Below are 22,462 nucleotides of genomic sequence, written 5' to 3'. Positions count from 1 at the left end.
AATAAGAGAAGAGAAAAAAAAATACCAGCTAATTAATTGAGATCAATGTTATCAGTTGTCACTGATTATGAATCTGGTTGAAGCAAAAACCTGAAGCCACAGTGGGCCCCCAGGTACCGATTTTGAGAACCCCTGCTGTAGACTACCCAAGGAAAAAAAAACAGCCAATCAGACGCAGCTCAAGAAAGTGACCGGGCCATGATTTAAACTAAGAGTTGTGAAGCAGCAGCATTAACCAGTGTGTCAATTTGTTGTAATTAGTGGGTGACTTGAAGTCACCAAGTCTGCTTTAGAACTTAATTTCAGGTCTGAGTTAAACTGAATATATACTTCAGCCAGTAAGCAAACATTTATTTTGGCTTGTGGCTTATGAAATGTACAGATGGCCGAGTCAAATTTAATACTTTTTTCATTCTGGTCAGTGCACTTTTTGGCAGCTCTGTTGAAAAGCCAAGTATTAGAATAAATGTTCAACAGTGATTTTTCGAGGCCTTCAGACTTGTTAAAAACAGATGCACGTAAATTTACTGTGTAAATTCGGCTTTTTATTTCAGTAGCATTTTATTCTGATCCGACAACTGAGTTGCTGTAGCAATTTCAGAGTTCTCACCATGGAAAAAATGGCTGTGATTGAAGCTAAAACCCCCTTTTGAATCTTCAGACAAGTCTTCAACTCCCATCTGTGCCAAGGTCAGAGAACACATTGTGCTCAGAAGTAGCAGCTTCAAGATGACATTAGGCCACATTACAAGCTGGGAGACCCTTCATACAGAACACCCTCTCTGGTCATGGAGGAGTCATCGAGAAGTACTTTGTGTCATGCTGCAATAATCCTTCTGGAGCCTCTTGAACCCGACACTGTCGATAACCTAACCAAATGAGCTGCCAGATGAGGACAAATCACACATGGAGCAAGGGGAAAGAGCAAAGTGTAAGTGCTTATATTAAAAACAAAAACCAAACAGTGTCCAAAAAGAAAGCGCAGTGCTTCCAAACATCCGTAAATAAGTAATCCTTATAACGAGGTGAAAAGTGGAAGTTAAAAATCCAATAAATACTTCCATTTAAAACAAGGTTAAAATCAGCAGGCTGGAAGCTGTCCCTTTTAAAAAACTGGGTGCCTTCTGCTTTTAACTGGCGGCTCCACTGCTTCTCCCATATGGGCCTCACAACAGGGGAGTCACCCCATTTCCTTTGGTCAGGATGCCTTCCGTCCTCTCCCTCACCGGATTAAGACTCTGGTCCCCGGCAACAAGGGTGCTCACACTGGGGCTCTCCCTCCCAACCCTCCTCGACTCCTGCTGCCCTCTCGGCCTTACACAGCAAGTCGTCCACACCTCTGGTCACTCCAGCTCCTCTGAACCGCTCAGCTAGAGCGGTCGCTTCTTACTACCCCTGATTGTCGGCCGAACACTGTTTTCCGGGGCTGTCCTTCCAACTGCCTGCATTCTCTAGCAAAGCTGCTGTCTCTTTTGTTCGCTCGCTCCCACACCAGCTCTTAGCACCTCCAGCCTTCTTCTCTCTTTATCTTCTGTCTGTCTCTCTCTCTCTCTTTCTTTTTATCCTCCCCTTTTCCGCACTCACGTTTCTCCTTTTTGTATGGGGACGTGGCACAGGTGTGGCGATTTAGCAGCTCCCGGCATCAATTACGACCACAGGCAACTCCGCACCTGTACACTTAACTGCGGAAACACCCGCATCGCATCCAGGAACCGCTCCTGCCACGCTACCATGCTCCCTCCTTAAAGCTGTAAGTGTGGCAATTATTTTTTTAAAAATACAATCAGCCACGGGCCTCACTTTACCACACACTTGAATTTGAAACAAACGTGGAGGAGAAGGCAAATTTATGAAAGCTACTTCCAAATTTAATCCTATGTCCTCGCTGACCCGAGATCTGTGGCTCGAGGACTGACTTACTCAGCCATCTAAGGACATACACATAGCCTTGACGGTCATGATTAGGACCACCAACAGAGTATAAAGAGAGTAACTTAAGCTGGCAGTTCTACAACTAGAGTAATAAAAATGCAATTAGACACAAAGTAGTTGAAATACATGTTGTAGGATAAAGTTGTGACTTGTAGTCAATGTAAATATATCAGTTAAGTAAACTTAATGTATATATGATGTGAGGGTGTTGGACATGCACTTCACTTTCACTTCAAACAGAAAGCAGACCTTTCAAACATGTGTCGCTTCCACCACCAGCCGCAGGCCCCTCTTAATGATGTCATAGGGCCCTGTAGAGGGGTCTGCTGCTGGAGGTGTGCAGCCTGACACTTTTGGCCAAGTTAGATTCTTAGCAAAATGTTGAGATCAGGTGCTAGGCTCTGTATAGATGAACCTAAGAATCAGGCGAGAGCTGTTTGATAAATTGCAGAACTGAAATGCATATTTTCAACTGAAGGTTGCATCATTGGAGACAGTTCTTGGCTAAAGGTTAAGACCATATTTTAAAAGACAGGGCCAGAGTGCTCTTTATAAATGAACTAGCTGTGTAAGCCCGTGCTGTAAAAAGCCGGGGCTCCTAGAAACTATTGAAATTGTCAGAAAAAAAATTGTGTGGTGGATTGCCGGCTTCTTACTCCGACCATCACCCCCAGGCCGCCAGGAGGAGCTCTCCGGACAGCGTGAATGTGCCCCGAGTTCCAGCAGGGACTCATGGACTATGTAGTTTTTATACGCAGCCCTGCTGGATACCTTGGGGGCCACCAGGAGTCGCTGTAGGAGGACTCGGAGGCTCTTATGTGCCCTATAACCCGGGAGTACGTCATGGTCACGTGACAGGAAGATACGATGTGCTCCCGGGTTGAAGAAAAGGACTGTTTGCCCTGACCCGGAAGGAATAAGGAACTGTGGACTGATTGGGCAGAAACACTTCCGGGTCAGGGAATATAAAAGGACGATGGGAACTCCCAGACGGGGAGCTGAGCTGGGTGGAAGGGTGGCAATGCATCTGGGAGTGGAGGATTGTGGTTATTGTTTATTGGAATTATTGATTATTATTGAGTATTGTGGAGTGGAGAGTACTTTGTGCACTAATTTGTCCAAATAAATTCATATTGGACTTTTATCTGGTGTCTGACGTCTAGTCTGAGGGTTCAAGGGGTCACGGAGACCCTTAATCTGTCACAATTGGAATGCAGAGATGTCAGGTAATTGAAAGGAACTACTCTTGGCATCTCTCCCCTAGGAGGATTCATTTTGCCAACATGCTCTTCTCCCTTTTCTATCAGCAGCTAAGCAAGTTTCTCTTTCCTCAGTGATTTCGTTTTGCCGATGTGCTCGCCTCACTTGTGTATTAGCAGCTAGGCAAGGTTCTCTTTCCTCAGTGATTTCGTTTTGCCGATGTGCTTGCCTCTGTTGTCTATCAGCAGCTAAGCGAGTTTCTCTCTCCTCGGAGGTTTCGTTTTGCCGACGTGCTCTCCTCCTTTTTCTATCAGCAGCTAAGAGAGTTGCTCTTTCCTTTGTGTTTTTGTTTTGCCGACGTGCTCTCCTCCCTTTTCTATCATAAGCTAAGCGAGTTGTAGCAGGGCTACATAGTTAGTGTTGTCAAATGTCAGTACTGAATGCGTCTTGTTTCTATTGTCCCGTTTGCTGTTTATCAGTGAATGCCGGGGACGGATGATGGAAGAAGACTACAGCCTCAAACCTGGAAAACACCTGTTCACTATTAATCAATTACAGCCGTCACAGGACTATTTAAGTAATCAGAGAGAGGAGAAAGGAAGGAGAAGGACAGAGGAGACCATTTTTTCAACCATGGATTCAACTTACCTGCTGTATTCCACATTGCGCATTTTCATCCAGTTTGTTTTTCAACCCGCCGGACTTATTTTAATACCCTCATCAAGAGAGACCCCGGGGTCGAACTTCATCATCCACCACGCATCGAGAATTCACGGTGAGGCTGCTCCATTTTGTTCTGGGAAAATCAAACGACTCATTTATTGCTAGTTCAGTCAACCGTATTCAGGACAGTTTTTATAACCGGACTCAAGTTCACGATCATTCAGTATATCATTCATTTTTTGTTTTTCATGTTGTGTGTTATATGTTACAGTGGCAAGGAAAGGTTTTATTGTATTTATATATGGTGGTGTCTCGTTGTTGATGTGGTGGAGGGTTATTTATATTTATATATGTTTATCTGTCTATTTTTGCATTTGTCTTGTTGTTTGATTTAATACATTTAATCAGTATAATTTTACATACCTGCTTTTGTGTGTTTATATTTACACCGTCGGTTGTGGGGAAAAGTGTAATTTGTTAGAGGTACGGCTTGATAGTTAGATTCATACTCAGTAAATTATCCATGCCACAGGTCTTGGAGGTGTAGCTGCCGGCTGGGTAAGGCGTCAGCCGTTACAGAGTTCCTGTCTCCTCAGATGTTTCGTTTTGCCGACATGTTCTCCTCCCTTTTCTATGAGCAGCTAAGCGAGCTTCTCTTTCCTCTGTGGTTTTGTTTTGCCGATGTGCTCGCCTCGCTTGTGTATTAGCGGCTAAGCAAGGTTCTCTTTCCTCAGTGATTTTGTTTTGCCGACGTGCTCGCCTTCATCGTCTGTCAGTGGCTAAGCGAGTTTCTCTCTCCTCGGTGGTTTCATTTTGCCGATGTCCTCACCTCTCTTGTGTATTAGCGGCTAAGCAAGTTTGTCTTTCCTTGGTGGCTTCACTTTGGTGACGGTCACTTCTTTCTTCTTTCTTCTTCCGACTTGTTAACTTGGGGCCGCTTTGACAAAAAAAAAATTAAAAGACACAAAAGGGGAAAATAAAAAGCATATACATCAGAGTAAAATGAATACACATAAAACAAAAGAAAACTGAAAAGGACTATATGGAGAAAAACATATAAAATTTTAGAGCGCAGAGTGTTTTGTTGACACAATGCATGCGATGTGGAATGAATGAGAGGTAACGTGAATATGAGATTATCACAACCACCAACCACCCCTTTCCTAGCAACAGGCAGGTCTGTCCGTGATGACGACACCCCCACCACCTGGGGGGCCCTTACCCCGACTCCACCACCACCCGGGCCGGACGGACAGACAGACACACACACTTCCACACATAGACTTTTATATATAAGACAAGACATTAAGCCTGTTACAATAACGGGCGCTAGAACAGTAGTGCATAAACATTAGTAGGAACAGTCTATATTAAATGGCCAGGGACCTTGACCTCATTCTGTTTCTTGTCTTAATTTTTTTTTGACAAAAATATTTTTGCAAGAAGCCTAAAGTAAAATAATAATAAAAATAAAATAGAAACGTACAGTGGTGTGAAAAACTATTTGCCCCCTTCCTGATTTCTTATTCTTTTGCATGCTTGTCACACAAAATGTTTCTGATCATCAAACACATTTAACCATTAGTCAAATATAACACAAGTAAACACAAAATGCAGTTTATAAATGGTGGTTTTTATTATTTAGGGAGAAAAAAAAATCCAAACCTACATGGCCCTGTGTGAAAAAATAATTGCCCCCTGAACCTAATAACTTGTTGGGCCACCCTTAGCAGCAATAACTGCAATCAAGCGTTTGCGATAACTTGCAATGAGTCTTTTACAGCGCTCTGGAGGAATTTTGGCCCACTCATCTTTGCAAAATTGTTGTAATTCAGCTTTATTTGAGGGTTTTCTAGCATGAACCGCCTTTTTAAGGTCATGCCATAGCATCTCAATTGGATTCAGGTCAGGATTTTGACTAGGCCACTCCAAAGTCTTCATTTTGTTTTTCTTCAGCCATTCAGAGGTGGATTTGCTGGTGTGTTTTGGGTCATTGTCCTGTTGCAGCACCCAAGATCGCTTCAGCTTGAGTTGACGAACAGATGGCCGGACATTCTCCTTCAGGATTTTTTGGTAGACAGTAGAATTCATGGTTCCATCTATCACAGCAAGCCTTCCAGGTCCTGAAGCAGCAAAACAACCCCAGACCATCACACTACCACCACCATATTTTACTGTTGGTATGATGTTCTTTTTCTGAAATGCTGTGTTCCTTTTACGCCAGATGTAACGGGACATTTGCCTTCCAAAAAGTTCAACTTTTGACTCATCAGTCCACAAGGTATTTTCCCAAAAGTCTTGGCAATCATTGAGATGTTTCTTAGCAAAATTGAGACGAGCCCTAATGTTCTTTTTGCTTAACAGTGGTTTGCGTCTTGGACATCTGCCATGCAGGCCGTTTTTGCCCAGTCTCTTTCTTATGGTGGAGTCGTGAACACTGACCTTAATTGAGGCAAGTGAGGCCTGCAGTTCTTTAGACGTTGTCCTGGGGTCTTTTGTGACCTCTCGGATGAGTCATCTCTGCGCTCTTGGGGTAATTTTGGTCGGCCGGCCACTCCTGGGAAGGTTCACCACTGTTCCATGTTTTTGCCATTTGTGGATAATGGCTCTCACTGTGGTTCGCTGGAGTCCCAAAGCTTTAGAAATGGCTTTATAACCTTTACCAGACTGATAGATCTCAATTACTTCTGTTCTCATTTGTTCCTGAATTTCTTTGGATCTTGGCATGATGTCTAGCTTTTGAGGTGCTTTTGGTCTACTTCTCTGTGTCAGGCAGCTCCTATTTAAGTGATTTCTTGATTGAAACAGGTGTGGCAGTAATCAGGCCTGGGGGTGGCTACGGAAATTCAACTCAGGTGTGATACACCACAGTTAGGTTATTTTTTAACAAGGGGGCAATTACTTTTTCACACAGGGCCATGTAGGTTTGGATTTTTTTTCTCCCTAAATAATAAAAACCATCATTTAAAAACTGCATTTTGTGTTTACTTGTGTTATATTTGACTAATGGTTAAATGTGTTTGATGATCAGAAACATTTTGTGTGACAAACATGCAAAAGAATAAGAAATCAGGAAGGGGGCAAATAGTTTTTCACACCACTGTATATGACAATACAGTAAGTATAATTAATATTATTAATATTACATTTATCCTCTCCTCTCTCCCCAGCAACTGATGTAATGAGTGGCGTGCAGCTGATAATCGTGCCTGTGGCGTCTCTGCAGCAAGTACTGTGCAGTTCCCCAGCAAGTATTTTAATCTGTGCTGGCGTGCAGCTGATTATTGTATGTGTTGCGTCTCCCCAGCAACGGATTTTATGTGCGCGAAAATAAATCTACTTTTAAAAGTCATCCTATTGAAATATAATTGAAAATTCGTATATTTAGGAAATCCCCTTCAATGACTGACACTTTACATTTTACCGGGCTCAAGCTTCTTAATCGCAAATCTGACATCCTCAGAGTGAACACTTGTACAACAACAAACACTAATCCCACCTCTTTGGGGAAGCTGGTCTCCGAGTCTCAGTACCCGATTGGATTTTTTGTGTGTTATGTTTTAGGTCTTACCTCATTTACCGAAATCCGATTGGATCGGCCGCGCAATATTTTATAGGTCCCGCCCTCTCTGTCTTGTGTGAAGCGTCAGGTGGCCTTTGAAGCATCTGCTAGAGGCCAGTGACTCTGCCACTCATTCCGCCCTTCCCTATACTTCCGCCTTGTCCATAATATGCATTTAATTTTCTGTCACAACAGTGGGCAATCAGCAGAGTCTCCCCAGCAACTGATGTAATGAGTGGCGTGCAGCTGATAATCGTGCCTGTGGCGTCTCTCCAGCAAGTACTGTGCAGTTCCCCAGCAAGTATTTTAATCTGTGCTGGCGTGCAGCTGATTATTGTATGTGTGGCGTCTCCAAAGCAACGGATTTAATGTGCGCGGCCACGACTACCCAATCAGCACTCTCCCCAGCAATGATGTCCTTTATTAAAGAGTGCCCCGCGCATGCGCCCTTTACCAGAAGACACACACACACATGGACGCACACAGGGGTTTTATTAAAGAGGATATGTATTATGGAACTACTGCCAGGGGTTTGTTTCCTGCCTTGCGCCCTGTGTTAGCTGGGATTGGCTCCAGCAGACCCCCGTAACCCTGTAGTTAGGATATAGCAGGTTGGATAATGGATGGATGGATGGATTATGGAACTATAGAAGACAGACCCCAACAGAGCTTTCCAGCAATAAGGTTAACTGATAGATTCACTTTGAAAAAAACAACAGACATTAAATTGACTTCACTTTTTAAACAGATATAATTTTTTATCTATTCTCATTTCAAATTTTCTAAGTAAATTCATAGCAGAAGGAAACAGTGGTGCCATTCTTCAGAAACTTAGGAGGCCGCAACCTGGACTGTTGTTAAAAGAGAATAATTTCATTTTATGTTTTGAGAATTTATTGGATAAACAGTAAATAATAATAATAATAATTCATTACATTTATATAGCGCTTTTCTCAGTACTCAAAGCGCTATCCACACAGGGAGGAACTGGGAAGCGAACCCACAATCTTCCACAGTCTCCTTACTGCAAAGCAGCAGCACTACCACTGTGCCACCTGTGAGGACAGACTGTGATGTTATTTTTAGTGCACTTTTTGTAAAAAGACATTTCAGATGTCAGACTGTGCTCAGACAGTGATTGTTAATTTATTTCATAGGTCCAGTGAAAACCTGTTGTTTTTCTCCTGACGATGCCATCTTTGCCAGTGGCTCTCATGACTGCACAGTGAGAGTGTGGCGAACAGCAACAGCAGAGTGTCTCCATTTGCTCCAAGGTGAGTCTTGTAAAACTACGCACTAATTAGACTCCATGGGTACTCGAGAGAACACCAGTGTAAATTAAGGGGACATGCACTTGTGACTGAAACTGAGAAGCTCTTGTTAACACAAAGAGTCGTGAAAATCTGGAACAGAATGCCGAAATCATGTAGTGGAAACCTTGACATTTTTTAAAATATATTTGGATAAGATATTGGGACCACTGACCTATTAGCTAAACCAACAAGCTTGATGGACTGAAAGGTCTCCTCTCATTTGTCCTGTTTCTTGTATTATTTTTGACATGATGCTCTCCTAAGCTATTGTTACTTCTGTGGACAAAACTGGGGCAATAAAATCTTAATTTAATGCATGTGCACATAATGTTCTTTTTTCAAGCCTGCTTATTCCAGTTGTGAAATATAAAACTCGCTGAGGCATTGCAATTTTTGGGGTGTCAACATGGTCACAACCCCATTTAATAATAAGCTGTCCAATAAAGTAATGTATCACAACTAAATTTAAACAGGTCTTCTGACACTCAGTTGGCCAGAAATTCCTGCCGACTACGCCGGTTGTGATAAACCCAGGGCATCAGTGAGCCCCAAACCCTAACATGAACACACTTGTACAGTCCTGGGTTCAAATAATGAAAGGTTTTCATTTTAACTATTTCAAATGAGACATAAGCACAAGCAAATATGGGTCTCTCTCACAATAGCTCTCTTTTTCTCCCTATCACTCTGCTCTACTCCACTCAACCGTTGCTTCACTACCTCCCAGCTCCGACTCGTTTGAATAAGGGAGTGCGGTCTCTTTTATTACAGACCCAGGAGTACTTCCGGTGCCAGGGTGACTGTCCAATGAAAGTACTTCCGGGTCGCATAGAAGTCCATAATAGGGAGCTTGTCTCCCTACAGCACCCTCTCGTGGCACCCAGTGACCCCAGCAGGGCTGCTCTGCCGGACTACATATCCCTGCATGTCCTGCTGGCTTCCTACTGTGCACCAACCTCCAGGGCTGCTGCCATCTAGTGTGTTGGGGGAATAAAAAACCTCCAGCAACTTTTTGTCTTTTTAATGGGCTGTCTGTCCACCCTTTCCGGTCCTTCCTTCCAGATCTGCTCCCTCTCCTGGCCGAGATGCCTGTCCAGCCCGTGTGGCATCTACAATCTACAACCATTAACATTGCTCAGTTTTCAACTGGCCGAATTACTGTTGAAAGAAGGATGTATCATAATGTTATTGCATAATATGTGTCAGAGTGATGGGCTGTGCAACAAAGCAAGATTAGTTGTATTCAAAATTGGTCAAACAATTCTAACATGTAAAATTTTAACAGGCGACAAGAAAGGTAATGTAGTACTTCTTCCGCAGATAACATTAGACACCAAAGGAGATCTTGATATGCCATTCGTATTAAAACTTTTACAGTTTCCCGTCAGAATAGCTTTTGCTATGACAAAACATTCCAAAAAGTCGGTTTATTTATTAGAGAGAAAGAAACGATATTCACTCATGGGCAGTTACACGTTGCGTTGTCACGATGTAAGTCCAAACATGTAAGTCCAAATTCAAAAAATTGTTTTTACTGAAGTTGTACAGTAAAAGTGTAAGTTTAAGAAGTATTTGCGTGTTAATTTCAAAATTAAACAGAACAAAAACGTATAACTCAACGAATACCTCTAACACGACATGAAACATAATTTTTTTTCAATTTATTACATTTTACTATTTTCTACTATGGTTAATTGCTTGCTGTAATGTAAAATAGTTAAGTCTATTATGCATATGTAACAATTTCCATGAAAATAACAATCTGTTTAAATTGTACATCCACCTCCAAAAACGTGAAATGGCTAGCACGTAGTGCCCGTCCGGGGTTGGCGAGCGAAGCGAATAGGGGGTAGAGCCCCCTAGTTTATCAAAATATACACATGTAAGTTTCAGCTTACCTGATCCTAAGCTTTTGAAAATCAAAATCAAACTTCCTTATTTTGCTGTCAGTTTCAATGCAAATGCTTTTGGGCTATTTGTTCATTTTCTTTTGCTCTTCCTCCTAGGTCATCAGAGAGGTGTGGAGACTGTCTGTTTCAGCCCAGATTCCAAACACATTCTCTCTGGAGGCTGGGATAAACGTGCTATCCTATGGGACACACAAGTAAGGGCTCAGTTACATTTATCACTACAGAAATATATCAGCTATCTTTGTACACGGTGGGGCATAAAGATCTCCCACATTTTGATTAAAAATGAACTAAGCTTTCTAAAAACAAATTGTATATATTTCTGAAAAGTACATAAAAAGAACAGTTTTCATAATGGATATGAAAAATCATATCAGACAAATGGTGCCCGTCGGCAATACATTACTGAAGACGTTCCCGGAAGTTCTCCATCACTCTCCAGGTCATCTCAGGCAGAATGGCGTTGACATCCTTTCCTTCACACCCTCAAGAGGTCGAGGACAATGTTTGAAAAACTTTTCCTTTAGGTATCCCCAAAAGAAAAAGTCCCATGGGCTTAAATCTGGTGACCGTGCCATCCACCCCCACGTCTCACCTTAAAGAGATCAAATGCCCAGGGAACACTTCCCTTGGAAAGCCATGGGCCCCAGAAGGGTTAATCTTTTAAGCTCCAAACCTGTTGCCCCGATGTATTCCAGGGGGGTTATTGCCCTGGATATGTCCTCTTCCCCGTTCCTTCCATCATAGGGGCATCCCGACTCACACATTATGTTCTGAACACACACCAGAATGGATAAAAGGGAAGAAAATTGTAAAAGAAAGAAAAGATAAATAATGACTTAAGAGGAAAACAATTTTAAACAGAAAGAAAATATCTGACTTGGCAGTCACAGTCATTTTTAGGTGTAATGTTGTTCATATAAAGGAGCCCCTGTAGTGTTTCTTGATGGACTTCTGCTGAAGAATTCATTGGTAGAAAGTCCTCAATGTGTGTGTCAGAGAGATGATGTGCAGAATTGTTCATAATGGTACTCAGTTTTGTTTTAATTCTTTCTTTGCTACGACCTCCAGGGGGTCCGGAGTGCATCCCATAACTGAGCCTGCCCTTTTAATTAGCTTGTTAGTGCATCTATTGAAGTGATGTTACCAGTCCAACACACCATGGTGTAGAAGCCTGCTCTGTCCTTTCTTCTATAGCTCCTCTGTGTTCTGAGACCAGTCTAACCTGTCATTGATGTGGACCCCCAAGTACTTGTAGGAGTCCACCAACCTTCACATCCACTCTCTGAATAATGACCAGACATAGAGGCAGCAAAACTTAATAAGCAGTTCCTTGGTTGTGTTGATGTTAAGTTACAGATAATTCTTTTTGCACTGAGAAGCAAAGTTCTCCGCCTGACTCCTCTCCTTTGTCTCATCCCCCTAATCAGTACACCCCATAGCTGCAGAATCATCTAACAATTTCTACAAGAGAAATTACCTTTTTTATATTTATAACTAGCTGTCCCCCATGGTTTCTTCCACATAGTAGTGAAACAAGACAGCGAGGAGGGCCCTGCCCGGCTCCCCACTCCTGACGTTACACTTCCCCCCCACTCCCCTCTGCCCACAGCCTCTGTCACGGATTAGCGTGAATATATCTCTCCTGCAAGCGAACCTTGATTCTTAGCACGATGAGAGAAGTCGCAAAATCAACCGGAATGTTCAAGCAAATTCTAGAAAAAAGCCTGATCTAAATCCATTAAGTCAGGGGCGGGCCGCAGTTTTTGAAGGTTTTTGTTCCAACCCAATTGCTTAATAAGAAGTTCTTATTGCATAAGTGACACTTCTGCTTCATTTTTATCATGTCACCCGTTAGGATTTTGAACCTTTATTGCTTATTTGAGATCGTTCCTCCCCCACACTATGCGACTCTTCAATTCTACCCGGGGGGGTAAACGTTAACATTATTCAAAGTTATTGACTGTCTGTATACCTGCATTATTATCACTCTTTAATTTAATATTTTCTTTATCAGTATGCTGCTGCTAGAGTATGTCAATTTCCCCTTGGGATTAATAAAGTATCTATCTATCTATCTATCTATCTATCTATCTATCTATCTATCTATCTATCTATCTATCTATCTATCTATCTATCTATCTATCTATCTATCTATCTATCTATCTATCTATCTATCTATTTTAGGCTTAAACAGCTTTATTTGGATTTTTCCATTCAGCCATCCATCCATTATCCAACCCGCTATATCCTAACTACAGGGTCACGGGGGTCTGCTGGAGCCAATCCCAGCCAACACAGGGCGCAAGGCAGCAAACAAACCCCGGGCAAGGCACCAGCCCACCACAGTATTTGGATTTTTAATTGCTCCTTTTTAGCAATAAGATTCAAATGACAAAAGAAACCTGCCCCCACCTCCCCTCAGCCCGCTGCATCTCTCTCAGACTCACGCAAATATATCGGTACCGCAAGCGAACTATGATACTTAGCGCAATGAGAGAGGTCGCAAAATCAGCTGGAATGTTCAAGCAACTTATAGAAAAAAACCAATCTAAATCCGTGAAGTAGTATTCTCGTGAAAAGTTGACAGACATACACATAGACATTGGATTTTATATATGTAGAGACTAGGTGGCTTCACTCACAAACTCCACTGCCTGCGCTACATGCCAGCCACTTCGTGTCTCTGCCGCTCACCTATGTGGATTTCACTTTCACCAAACAACAAATCTTTTAATTCTCACAGAGACACCTCTTCATTGGAAAGAAACACTACTTTTCCCTGATGGCAACACGAATTAGATGATCTACAAGTCTCTGACTTAGTTTAAAGCCAAACAATATCTACATACTTCTGTCATATCACCAATGTCCATATATTCAATCTCTTTTCGCATTTACCTTTTCGTCAATATCGCATTGAATTTTGGTTCCCTGTTTGGAATTACATCGTGATTCTCTACATATAACTGCCTGTGAGTGAATGTCATTTCATTTTGTCTACACGAACTGTGACTGGCAATAGCATTCACACAAATGAGAAATGATTGAACCGTGTGCGTGGTTATAAATGTTTTACATGTGGGCAGGACTTTTCCAAATCTCTTTGCATAAAGTCTTGTCTTGCGGGGCTTGAAATTTTCTCTCGCGGGATTTCACTTTCACCAAACAACAAATCTTTTAATTCTCACGGAGATGCCTCTTCATTGGGAAGAAACACTACTTTTCCCTGATGGCAACACGAATTAGACGATCTACAAGTATCTGACTTAAAGTTTAAATCCGAATAATATATTCAATTTCTTTTCAATGTTCCGTTATTTCACCTAGTAATAATTTCCGTTTGTTTGCACTAATGCGATCTTTACTATCATTTTTTTGAGACTTTCGAATTTTAATACTTTCATTAGCTCTAACCTGTTCTGCATGTGTATCGCTCCAACGTTTTTGAATTCTTTATGACATTCTACTTTGTTATCTACTCTTTGTGTTTTATTTCCAGCCCAGGCGTGGTTAAATCTCTTGGCACAAAGTCTCGTCTCGTCTCTCTCCAAGATGTTTTTATTGTAATAGAGAGATGTGAGTTGTATGGAGTGAAGAGTAAAGCAGACAGGCCTGTTCCTTGCGCTGCTCCAGTGGTGCCCTCATAGTCCTTGAGCCTCACAAACTGCGGTCTGCCCAACAGATAGTCCATCATCCAGGACACCCCAGGCTCATCCACCTGCATATTTCTGAGCAGACCCCTTAACAAGGAATGCTGGATGGTACTGAAGGCACCGGAGGAATCAAAAAAACAGAATCCTCACAAACTACTCATAAGATGCACACACAAAAAAACAAAGGAACTTTCCTTCTTTTAAATAGAAAATGTGATGCCATCTAATGTTCTTCATTTGTAAAGAGCATTTCATAGATAGGAATTAACTACTCAACCCAGTTTGTGTATACTGTATATGTGATACCTAGGGTTGCTTCTGGAATGGGATCTGGCTCTCATAATACAAATGAGAATTCACGAGTTGAACAAATTCGGTTTAGTTGGAATGCTGGCAAGTAAGAGCATGATATGCAATATAGCACATGTAGAGTGAGACTTCTATGCAAAAGACCCCCTCAATTAAAATTCCGATTTGTCTCGTGTGCTGGCAGGAGTTCTGTTTACTTTTGTCTTGACTTTGTCGTCATCTAATTCTTCCAAGTGAAGCCTGGAAACCATGAGAACTGATTGAGATCATTTATGTTAGGTAGAATGCCTAGTGTGGGCTGGTTGGTCTCTTGGCCTTGGAACCCCTGCAGATTTTGGTTTTTTTTTTTTTCTCCAGCCCTCTGGAGTTTGTTTTGTTTTTTCTGTCCTCCCTGGCCATCAGAGCTTACTTTGTTCTTTGTTAATTAATATTCCCTAATTTTATTTTTATATTTTTCTTGTTTCTTTCTTCATCTCATAAAGCACTTTGAGCAACATAATTTGTATGAAACTGTGCTATAGAAGTAACTGTTGTTGTTGACTGGCTCATATGGATGCTTTCTTTGTACAGCGAGCAAGTTTGTGTGCACAGTGGGAGTGACTCCCAGTGGCAGCATCATCCATACTGTTATATTTTGGACAGGGTTCCTCCAGTGTCTTGAGTTTAAATCATCTCTGTTAATGTTTGATTCTTTTGTATAGTTAATAGTGTGAATTATATTCGAAATTCAATATTACTTATGCATTTTATTAGTTTGGGGTATTGTTTGATTTCATGAGTTGCATGAGTTGTCTTTGTTATGTGTCTTGTGTTTTTTGGGCGTTCCCTCCAAGAGGCGGGGCAACCTGTCAATCACCACCAGGAGCTTCACTCCGCCCTCCATATCTGGAGGGTCACCCATACTTCTTGTCGGTTCATTTTGAATGTGCTAAGGAGCTGGTGAGTTATTGTGCTCTTTCTGTGCTTCTGCTTTAGTGTTTACTGGATTTATGAACCTCTGCTATTTTTTGACTTTGTTTTTGAGTAAGTGTATTGGGATTTTGTTCACCTTGGATTGCCTGCTTCTTTATGTCTTTTGTGCTCTTCGGAGCTTTATAGTGAGGCAGAGCATTTTTTATGATTTCAATTTTTATTTTACTAAGATCCTGTATTTGCTGTCATTACTAGCTTGGGGCTTTATGGCAAATTCTCCCCCACCGCCAGTGGGCATTTTTGGAATTTTTTTGGACTCTTGTGCTTTGGAACTCCTAGTTTACAACACATATAATACGAGAGATATCCATCCATCCATCCATTGTCTCCCGCTTATCCGAGGTCGGGTCGCGGGGGCAGCAGCTTGAGCAGAGATGCCCAGACTTCCCTCTCCCCGGCCACTTCTTCTAGCTCTTCCGGGAGAATCCCAAGGCGTTCCCAGGCCAGTCGAGAGACATAGTCCCTCCAACGTGTCCTGGGTCTTCCCCGGGGCCTCCTCCCGGTTAGACGTGCCCGGAACACCTCACCAGGGAGGCGTCCAGGAGGCATCCTGATCAGATGCCCGAGCCACCTCATCTGACTCCTCTCGATGCGGAGGAGCAGCGGCTCTACTTTGAGCCCCTCCCGGATGACTGAGCTTCTCACCCTGTCTTTAAGGGAAAGCCCAGACACCCTGCGGAGGAAACTCATTTCAGCCGCTTGTATTCGCGATCTCGTTCTTTCGGTCACTACCCATAGCTCATGACCATAGGTGAGGGTAGGAACATAGATCGACTGGTAAATTGATTGGTAAATTTTTCACCACGACAGACCGATGCAGCGCCCGCATTACTGCGGATGCCGCACCGATCCGCCTGTCGATCTCACGCTCCATTCTTCCCTCACTCGTGAACAAGACCCCGAGATACTTGAACTCCTCCACTTGGGGCAGGATCTCGCTACCAACCCTGAGAGGGCACTCCACCCTTTTCCGGCTGAGGACCATGGTCTCGGATTTGGAGGTGCTGATTCTCATCCCAGCCGCTTCACACTCGGCTGCGAACCGATCCAGAGAGAGCTGAAGATCACGGCCTGATGAAGCAAACAGGACAACATCATCTGCAAAAAGCAGTGACCCAATCCTGAGCCCACCAAACCGGACCCCCTCAACGCCCCGGCTGCGCCTAGAAATTCTGTCCATAAAAGTTATGAACAGAATCGGTGACAAAGGGCAGCCCTGGCGGAGTCCAACTCTCACTGGAAATGGGTTCGACTTACTGCCGGCAATGCGGACCAGGCTCTGGCAATGATCGTACAGGGACCGAACAGCTCTTATCAAGGGGGCCAGTACCCCATACTCTCGGAGTACCCCCCACAGGATTCCCCGAGGGACGAGAGATAGTTACAGAATAAACTCTAACTGAATCATAACACAGCTAGTGCCCATAACTTTTTTGAAGGTATTAAAGATACTCTCATAGATGTGTAATTCAGAGATATGCCTCATTTATTTTCCTTACAGAATGGGACAGTTATTCGAATATTTTCTGGACATCAAGGTGCAATTCAGAGCAGCTCATTTTCAGTAAACTCACAGTATCTGGTAGGTACTGAACTGCATGATTGTTTTTATTTTATTACAACTGAAGTTGCTTTTATGCATTTCTGTCAATTTTTGAAAAATACAGCTCACAATAGCACTTCTCAAAAAAGAAACACATATAAACAGTTAAATATCGTCAAAAAAATCACATCTCTTTATAGTTATGAATATCACTTTCTTGAAAGGGTACACCTAAACTGTAAACTCTAAACGGGATTTGACAGTCAGCCCGTTATATTTATTTATAGTAACGTTAACATTTCTTGTAGGTTCAGTTATACCTTACTATTACAAACTGTATCATTTCTTTTCTGAGTGGCATGGAAACAAGGTTTTGTAATTAAGACCCCCTTTTTTTTTTTGTTCAGCAAGATTTCTGGTTCAGGTTTTATCTACTGATAAAACGGAGTGGTGGCTCTGAGTCTAGGGATCTGCACTGGCAATCGGAAGGTTGCCCGTTCGAATCCCGTAAATGCCAAAAAAGGGACTCTGTTCTGTTGGGCCCTTCAGCAAGGCCCTTAACCTGCAATTGCTGAGCGCTTTGAGTAGTGAGAAAAGCGCTATATAAATGCAAATAATTATTATTATTATTACTGAGTAAAAAAGAACCATTCTGTCCTGCTCCAGCCATTCATTTTTTGAAACAGCTCTTCCATTGTTATTAATTGTGATTATTAAAAGATAAACACTGTCTTTAACTCATATTTCTGTATAAATTTGAATTTCAATGAATTACAGGCAACCGGATCCTGGGACTATACAATTAAAGTGTGGAATTATGAAGCGGAAGAGAAAGAAAAAACATTAAGTGGGCACACAGGCAACGTCAGCTGTGTTTGCTTCTCAACAACAGGCTTGCTGGTAAGTGAGTGGAGGAAGTGAGCAATGCCTAAGCAGGTTCATAATTTAATATACTTCTAGCATGAATAAGTTAAATCTGTGACAAGATAATTTAGTTCTCATGAAAATGGGGTTTTGCCTTTTATACATGAAGTTTGGAAATATGTCTTTTCTTCTGAAGTATTTTTGCTTTGTGCCCTCCCACACCATAACCTGCCGTCTATGGGGGAGCAGAGAAAGCTTCAGCTTCGTCAGAAATTTCAATCTCCTGTTTCCGACAGATTTTTACATAACCAGCAATCCTGTCATTTAGGCTACTTATCAAGGCTAAATAGTAGAAATGTATCTGCAACCCTCATTTTATTTTTACTTTAATATCACACATTTTGTTTTATTTAATAAATATGACTTTATATCAGATCAAAATTTCCAAAGCTCAACTCTAGCATACAAAAAAGTCAATAATTAATATAATAAACATCTATATTGGGCGGCACGGTGGCGCAGTGGGTAGCGCTGCCTCGCAGTTGGGAGATCTGGGGACCTGGGTTCACTTCCCGGGTCCTCCCTGCGTGGAGTTTGCATGTTCTCCCCGTGTCTGCGTGGGTTTCCTCCGGGCGCTCCGGTTTCCTCCCACAGTCCAAAGACATGCAGGTTAGGTGCATTGGTGATTCTACATTGGCCCTAGTGTGTGCTTGGTGTGTGGGTGTGTTTGTGTGTGTCCTGCGGTGGGTTGGCACCCTTCCCAGGATTGGTTCCTGCCTTGTGCCCTGTGTTGGCTGGGATTGGCTCCAGCAGACCCCCGTGACCCTGTAGTTAGGAATATAGCAGGTTGGAAAATGGATGAATGGATGAACATCTATATTGTTTATTTTATAAGCAGGCTAAAATGAACATTTATTTTTTATATTTTTTGAGTTACCGTGTCACAAAAAAATTGGAGCTTGTTTTAGTGGGACTAAAGTGAAACTGTCCTGTTAACACTTGCAGTAAGAAGCCCAATTAATCACTTGAAACAACCGAGTTCTCCTTCGATTTGAGTGGTTAAGATGGCTGCCTTTTGTCCTCTGTATGGATGGACAGGATGGGGACGGGGTGCCAAGTTGGAAGTAAAGTTAGGGACAAAACTGAAAGGCCAACGCAGCCCAAGGAAAGATAACCTGTTACAGTAGTTCATAATCGACACACACAAAGCAGGATCCATCCCTTTAAAGTATTTAAGTAGTTCACTGGGGTACACTCAAGCAAACACATCCACTGACTCATACCTGGACAATCAGCAGAGAAAGACAGTTATCAGTGACCAGTCAGGGTGGTCCTCCTCCTCCTCCTTCTCCTAAAGCTGCATCACAAATATCAATTAATGTCACAAATATGGAATATTTGAAGGTTATTTTAATGTGCAGGAGTAGCAAAGTACAGGGCTATTCAAAATGAAAGAGCAGATTTCAAAAATTTATTTGAAACAAACTGTATAAGACAGAAACCCATTCCGCACATCACTGGATAGAAGAAAGTTCAAAGTTTGGTCCTATGGTTCTTGAGGTTGCATGCCATGCACTCAACATGAGCACCATGTATAGCGCGACAGACATCAAAATGGGAGACCATTTCTTGCCACACACGAGTCAACTGGTCCCTAGTTACTGAATTCACAGCATCCTCAATTCAGTGTCACAAATCTTGAACATTAGAGGGCATAGGTGGAACAAACTCTTTCTTTAATATACCCCTATAGATAAAAATCGCAGGGGGTAAGGTCTGGAGACCTGGGAGGCCATAGACGATGTGCAAACGATCTTGTTGTCCACCTCTTCCAATCCATCATCCTGGAATGGTGCTGTTCAGGTAACGCCGGACCTCCAAGTGAAATGCTACTATACTATAAACGAGAAACAGCACTCGGTGGCATTCACTGGTACTTTTAGGCGGGCTTTTAAACTTTGAACTTTCCTCTATCCAGTGATGTGCAAAATTTGTTTCTGTCTTATACCGTTTGTTTGAAATCTATTTTTGAAATCTGCTCTTTCATTTTGAATAGCACTGTATTACAGTGAAACGAGATCATAGGTATAACAGAGCTCCCATATCAGTTTTCACTTCAAAACACTCTAAAGTACAATCATGTCCAGGAGTGTAGTGTGACATAGTAACTGCTGAAAGAGTCACTCCTCAAGTATGACATTTGCATCTGAGATCACCAAAGAGATTGCATAGTTTAAAAAGAGATGCAGAATCACAACTGAAAGTAAACTGCTGCGTGAAATCCAGTGGGGTGGCTCGACTTTTTGGACACCTTGCCAAAACGCTTCCTGACATTTTTTCTCTGTCTTATTATTGGCAGCGTGTTTGCCCTAGGAATGCTTCCTATTCTAATCTTGGTCTCCATGCTATTGGCTTGTATCCGTAATGAAATCTAAAGAATGTTGTGTAAGCTAGAAAAAAAAAAAACCAAGAACGTCTGCATGTGGGATGTGATATTTATACTGCCAGCTCCTCTGTACTACCACAAGCATTACTGTATGATTTATGCCACTCCTTTCTCATTATGATACAATGGTCAGTTATTTTCTAACCTGCTTAGTCCTGAACAGGACACAGGGAGTGCTCAAGTCTATCCCAGTTAGCACTTTGTGCAAGGCAGGTATAAATTCCTTTATAAGGTTTACAGGGTGAACATACATACAGTTTGCAGTCAGGGCCAATTTAGGATCGATAGTTTACCCAACCTGCATGTCTTTGGATCATGGGAGGAAACCAGAGCACCTGGAGAACATGCTAACTCCACACAGACAAGGGAAGAACATGCTAACTCCACACAGGGAGGACCCGAGATGTAAACCCTAGTCTCCTTACTGTGAGGTAGCAGCGCTACCTCTGTGCCACCATACCCATGATACGTGCTGATGAGTATTTTGTACATTTTTTAAATTTTAACTGCAACCTACTGTAAATAACATCTTACATTTGTATGCCTATTTTGGGGCACCATTTAGGTGTATATTAAGAAAGGGAACAATCCTACCCTGAAATAAAAGGAATAAAAATGTCAGATATGGTGAAAATAGTTGTTTATTTATCAAAAAGTAAGAGACGGTTGAGCTAAGGGAGCTTATAAAAATATCAGGATGAAATGAAGGGAAATCTAATAGACAGCTGGCCTTATGTGCCATGATATGCAGTTTCTCGCCTTCTCTGGTGGTGAAGCTGACACGTTTGCCCACCTCATCCAAACAGCTCTTGATAGCACTCTCTCTCTCTCTATCTCTGTCTCTCCCACTTTCTCTCCCTCTCTCTCGCTTTCTCTCCCCTTCTCTCTTCTCTCTCCCCCTATCTCTCTCTTCCTCTTGCTCTCCCCCTCTCTCTCCTCTCTCTCTTTCTCTCTCTCTCTCTCTTTCTCCCACTTTCTCTCCCCCTCTCTCTCTCCCCTCTTCTCTCTCCCTCCCTCCCTCTCTCCCCCTCTCTCTCTCTTTCTCTTGCTCTCCCCCTCTCTCTCTCTCTCTCTCTCCCTCTCCCCTCTCTCTCTATCTCTGTCACTCCGCCTCCTCTATCTATTTATACATACGACAGTCGGCCCTGATATTAAAAGCACTGCCAGGCTAAGTGAATACCACTGATTATTACTTTACAATGGCACCTGTCAAGGGATGGCGTATATTAGGCAGCAAGTGAACAGTCAGTTCTTGAAGGTGTTGTGTTGGAAGCAGGAAAAATGAGCAGGCGTAAGGATCTGAGCTACCTTGACCAGAGCCAAATTGTGATGTTTTAGATGACTGGTCCAGAGCATCTCCAAAATGGCAGTTCTTGCAGAGGCTAGCAGATGCCCGGGGCAAACTCCTTGATTGTATGCCCCCTAAGGCGAGGTTCTGTCAAAGTGAATGGTAAAGAAGGCATATGAATATGATAGAGAAAGGCATATTAAATATGAAATTAACACTTTATTTAAATTAAATATTCATTTAAGTTTGTTTCCCCAAATTAGATCTCATTTTTTACATTCTTTTTCAATACTGATTAAAGCCAGGTTGGTCAGATGATCTTATGACATGGAAGATCTCAGATGAGTTTTTATTCATTTCAATTATTGAAAATGATATTTCACAACTTGCGATTGAAAAATGCGATGGTAAGCAGTAATGTGTACGCAATGCAAATTGTGGGAAAGACATCCCTTCCAAACTGTACTAACTACTGGAGAGCATCCTTAGGATCAGGGAGAACTGTATTCCCAAACCAGCTCGAAGGAACATCACAAAGTCAATGTTTTCGTCATTTGATTGAATTGCTGTCACATCATTATTATAGTAATCTGCAAAGGCTGAACATTCCTTTTTTTAATCTCTCTCTTTCTTTTTCGTCTTCAATTGTGACTGAATGCAAATCCAGAAGAAATGAAAATGGGTTTCGAAGGTCTTGAAGACGAACACTGCGGTCTTCAATTTCCGTTTTCAGTCGGTTCAGTGTGTTTATAATACTTGCATGTCAAAGGTCAAGAACCCCGACCAAACTCCTCTACATGCAAG

General features: G+C 42.2%; 1 protein-coding gene across 2 annotated transcripts in view; it reads left to right on the top strand.

The window, feature by feature from the left end:
* wdr38 (WD repeat domain 38) overlaps window positions 1-22,462 on the top strand; it is a 52,913-nt gene that overhangs the window by 13,516 nt on the left and 16,935 nt on the right. For both annotated transcript variants that reach the window (XM_051931991.1, XM_028808905.2), the window contains exons 3-6: window positions 8,515-8,631; window positions 10,677-10,774; window positions 17,019-17,099; window positions 17,838-17,960. In XM_051931991.1, coding sequence (XP_051787951.1) covers window positions 8,515-8,631; window positions 10,677-10,774; window positions 17,019-17,099; window positions 17,838-17,960 — 419 coding nt within the window. The remainder of the gene's footprint in view (window positions 1-8,514; window positions 8,632-10,676; window positions 10,775-17,018; window positions 17,100-17,837; window positions 17,961-22,462) is intronic.

The sequence above is a fragment of the Erpetoichthys calabaricus genome, chromosome 9, assembly GCF_900747795.2.
Source record: "Erpetoichthys calabaricus chromosome 9, fErpCal1.3, whole genome shotgun sequence".
Lineage (NCBI taxonomy): Eukaryota > Metazoa > Chordata > Cladistia > Polypteriformes > Polypteridae > Erpetoichthys > Erpetoichthys calabaricus.
This window is presented reverse-complemented; position numbering and strand designations above follow the sequence as displayed.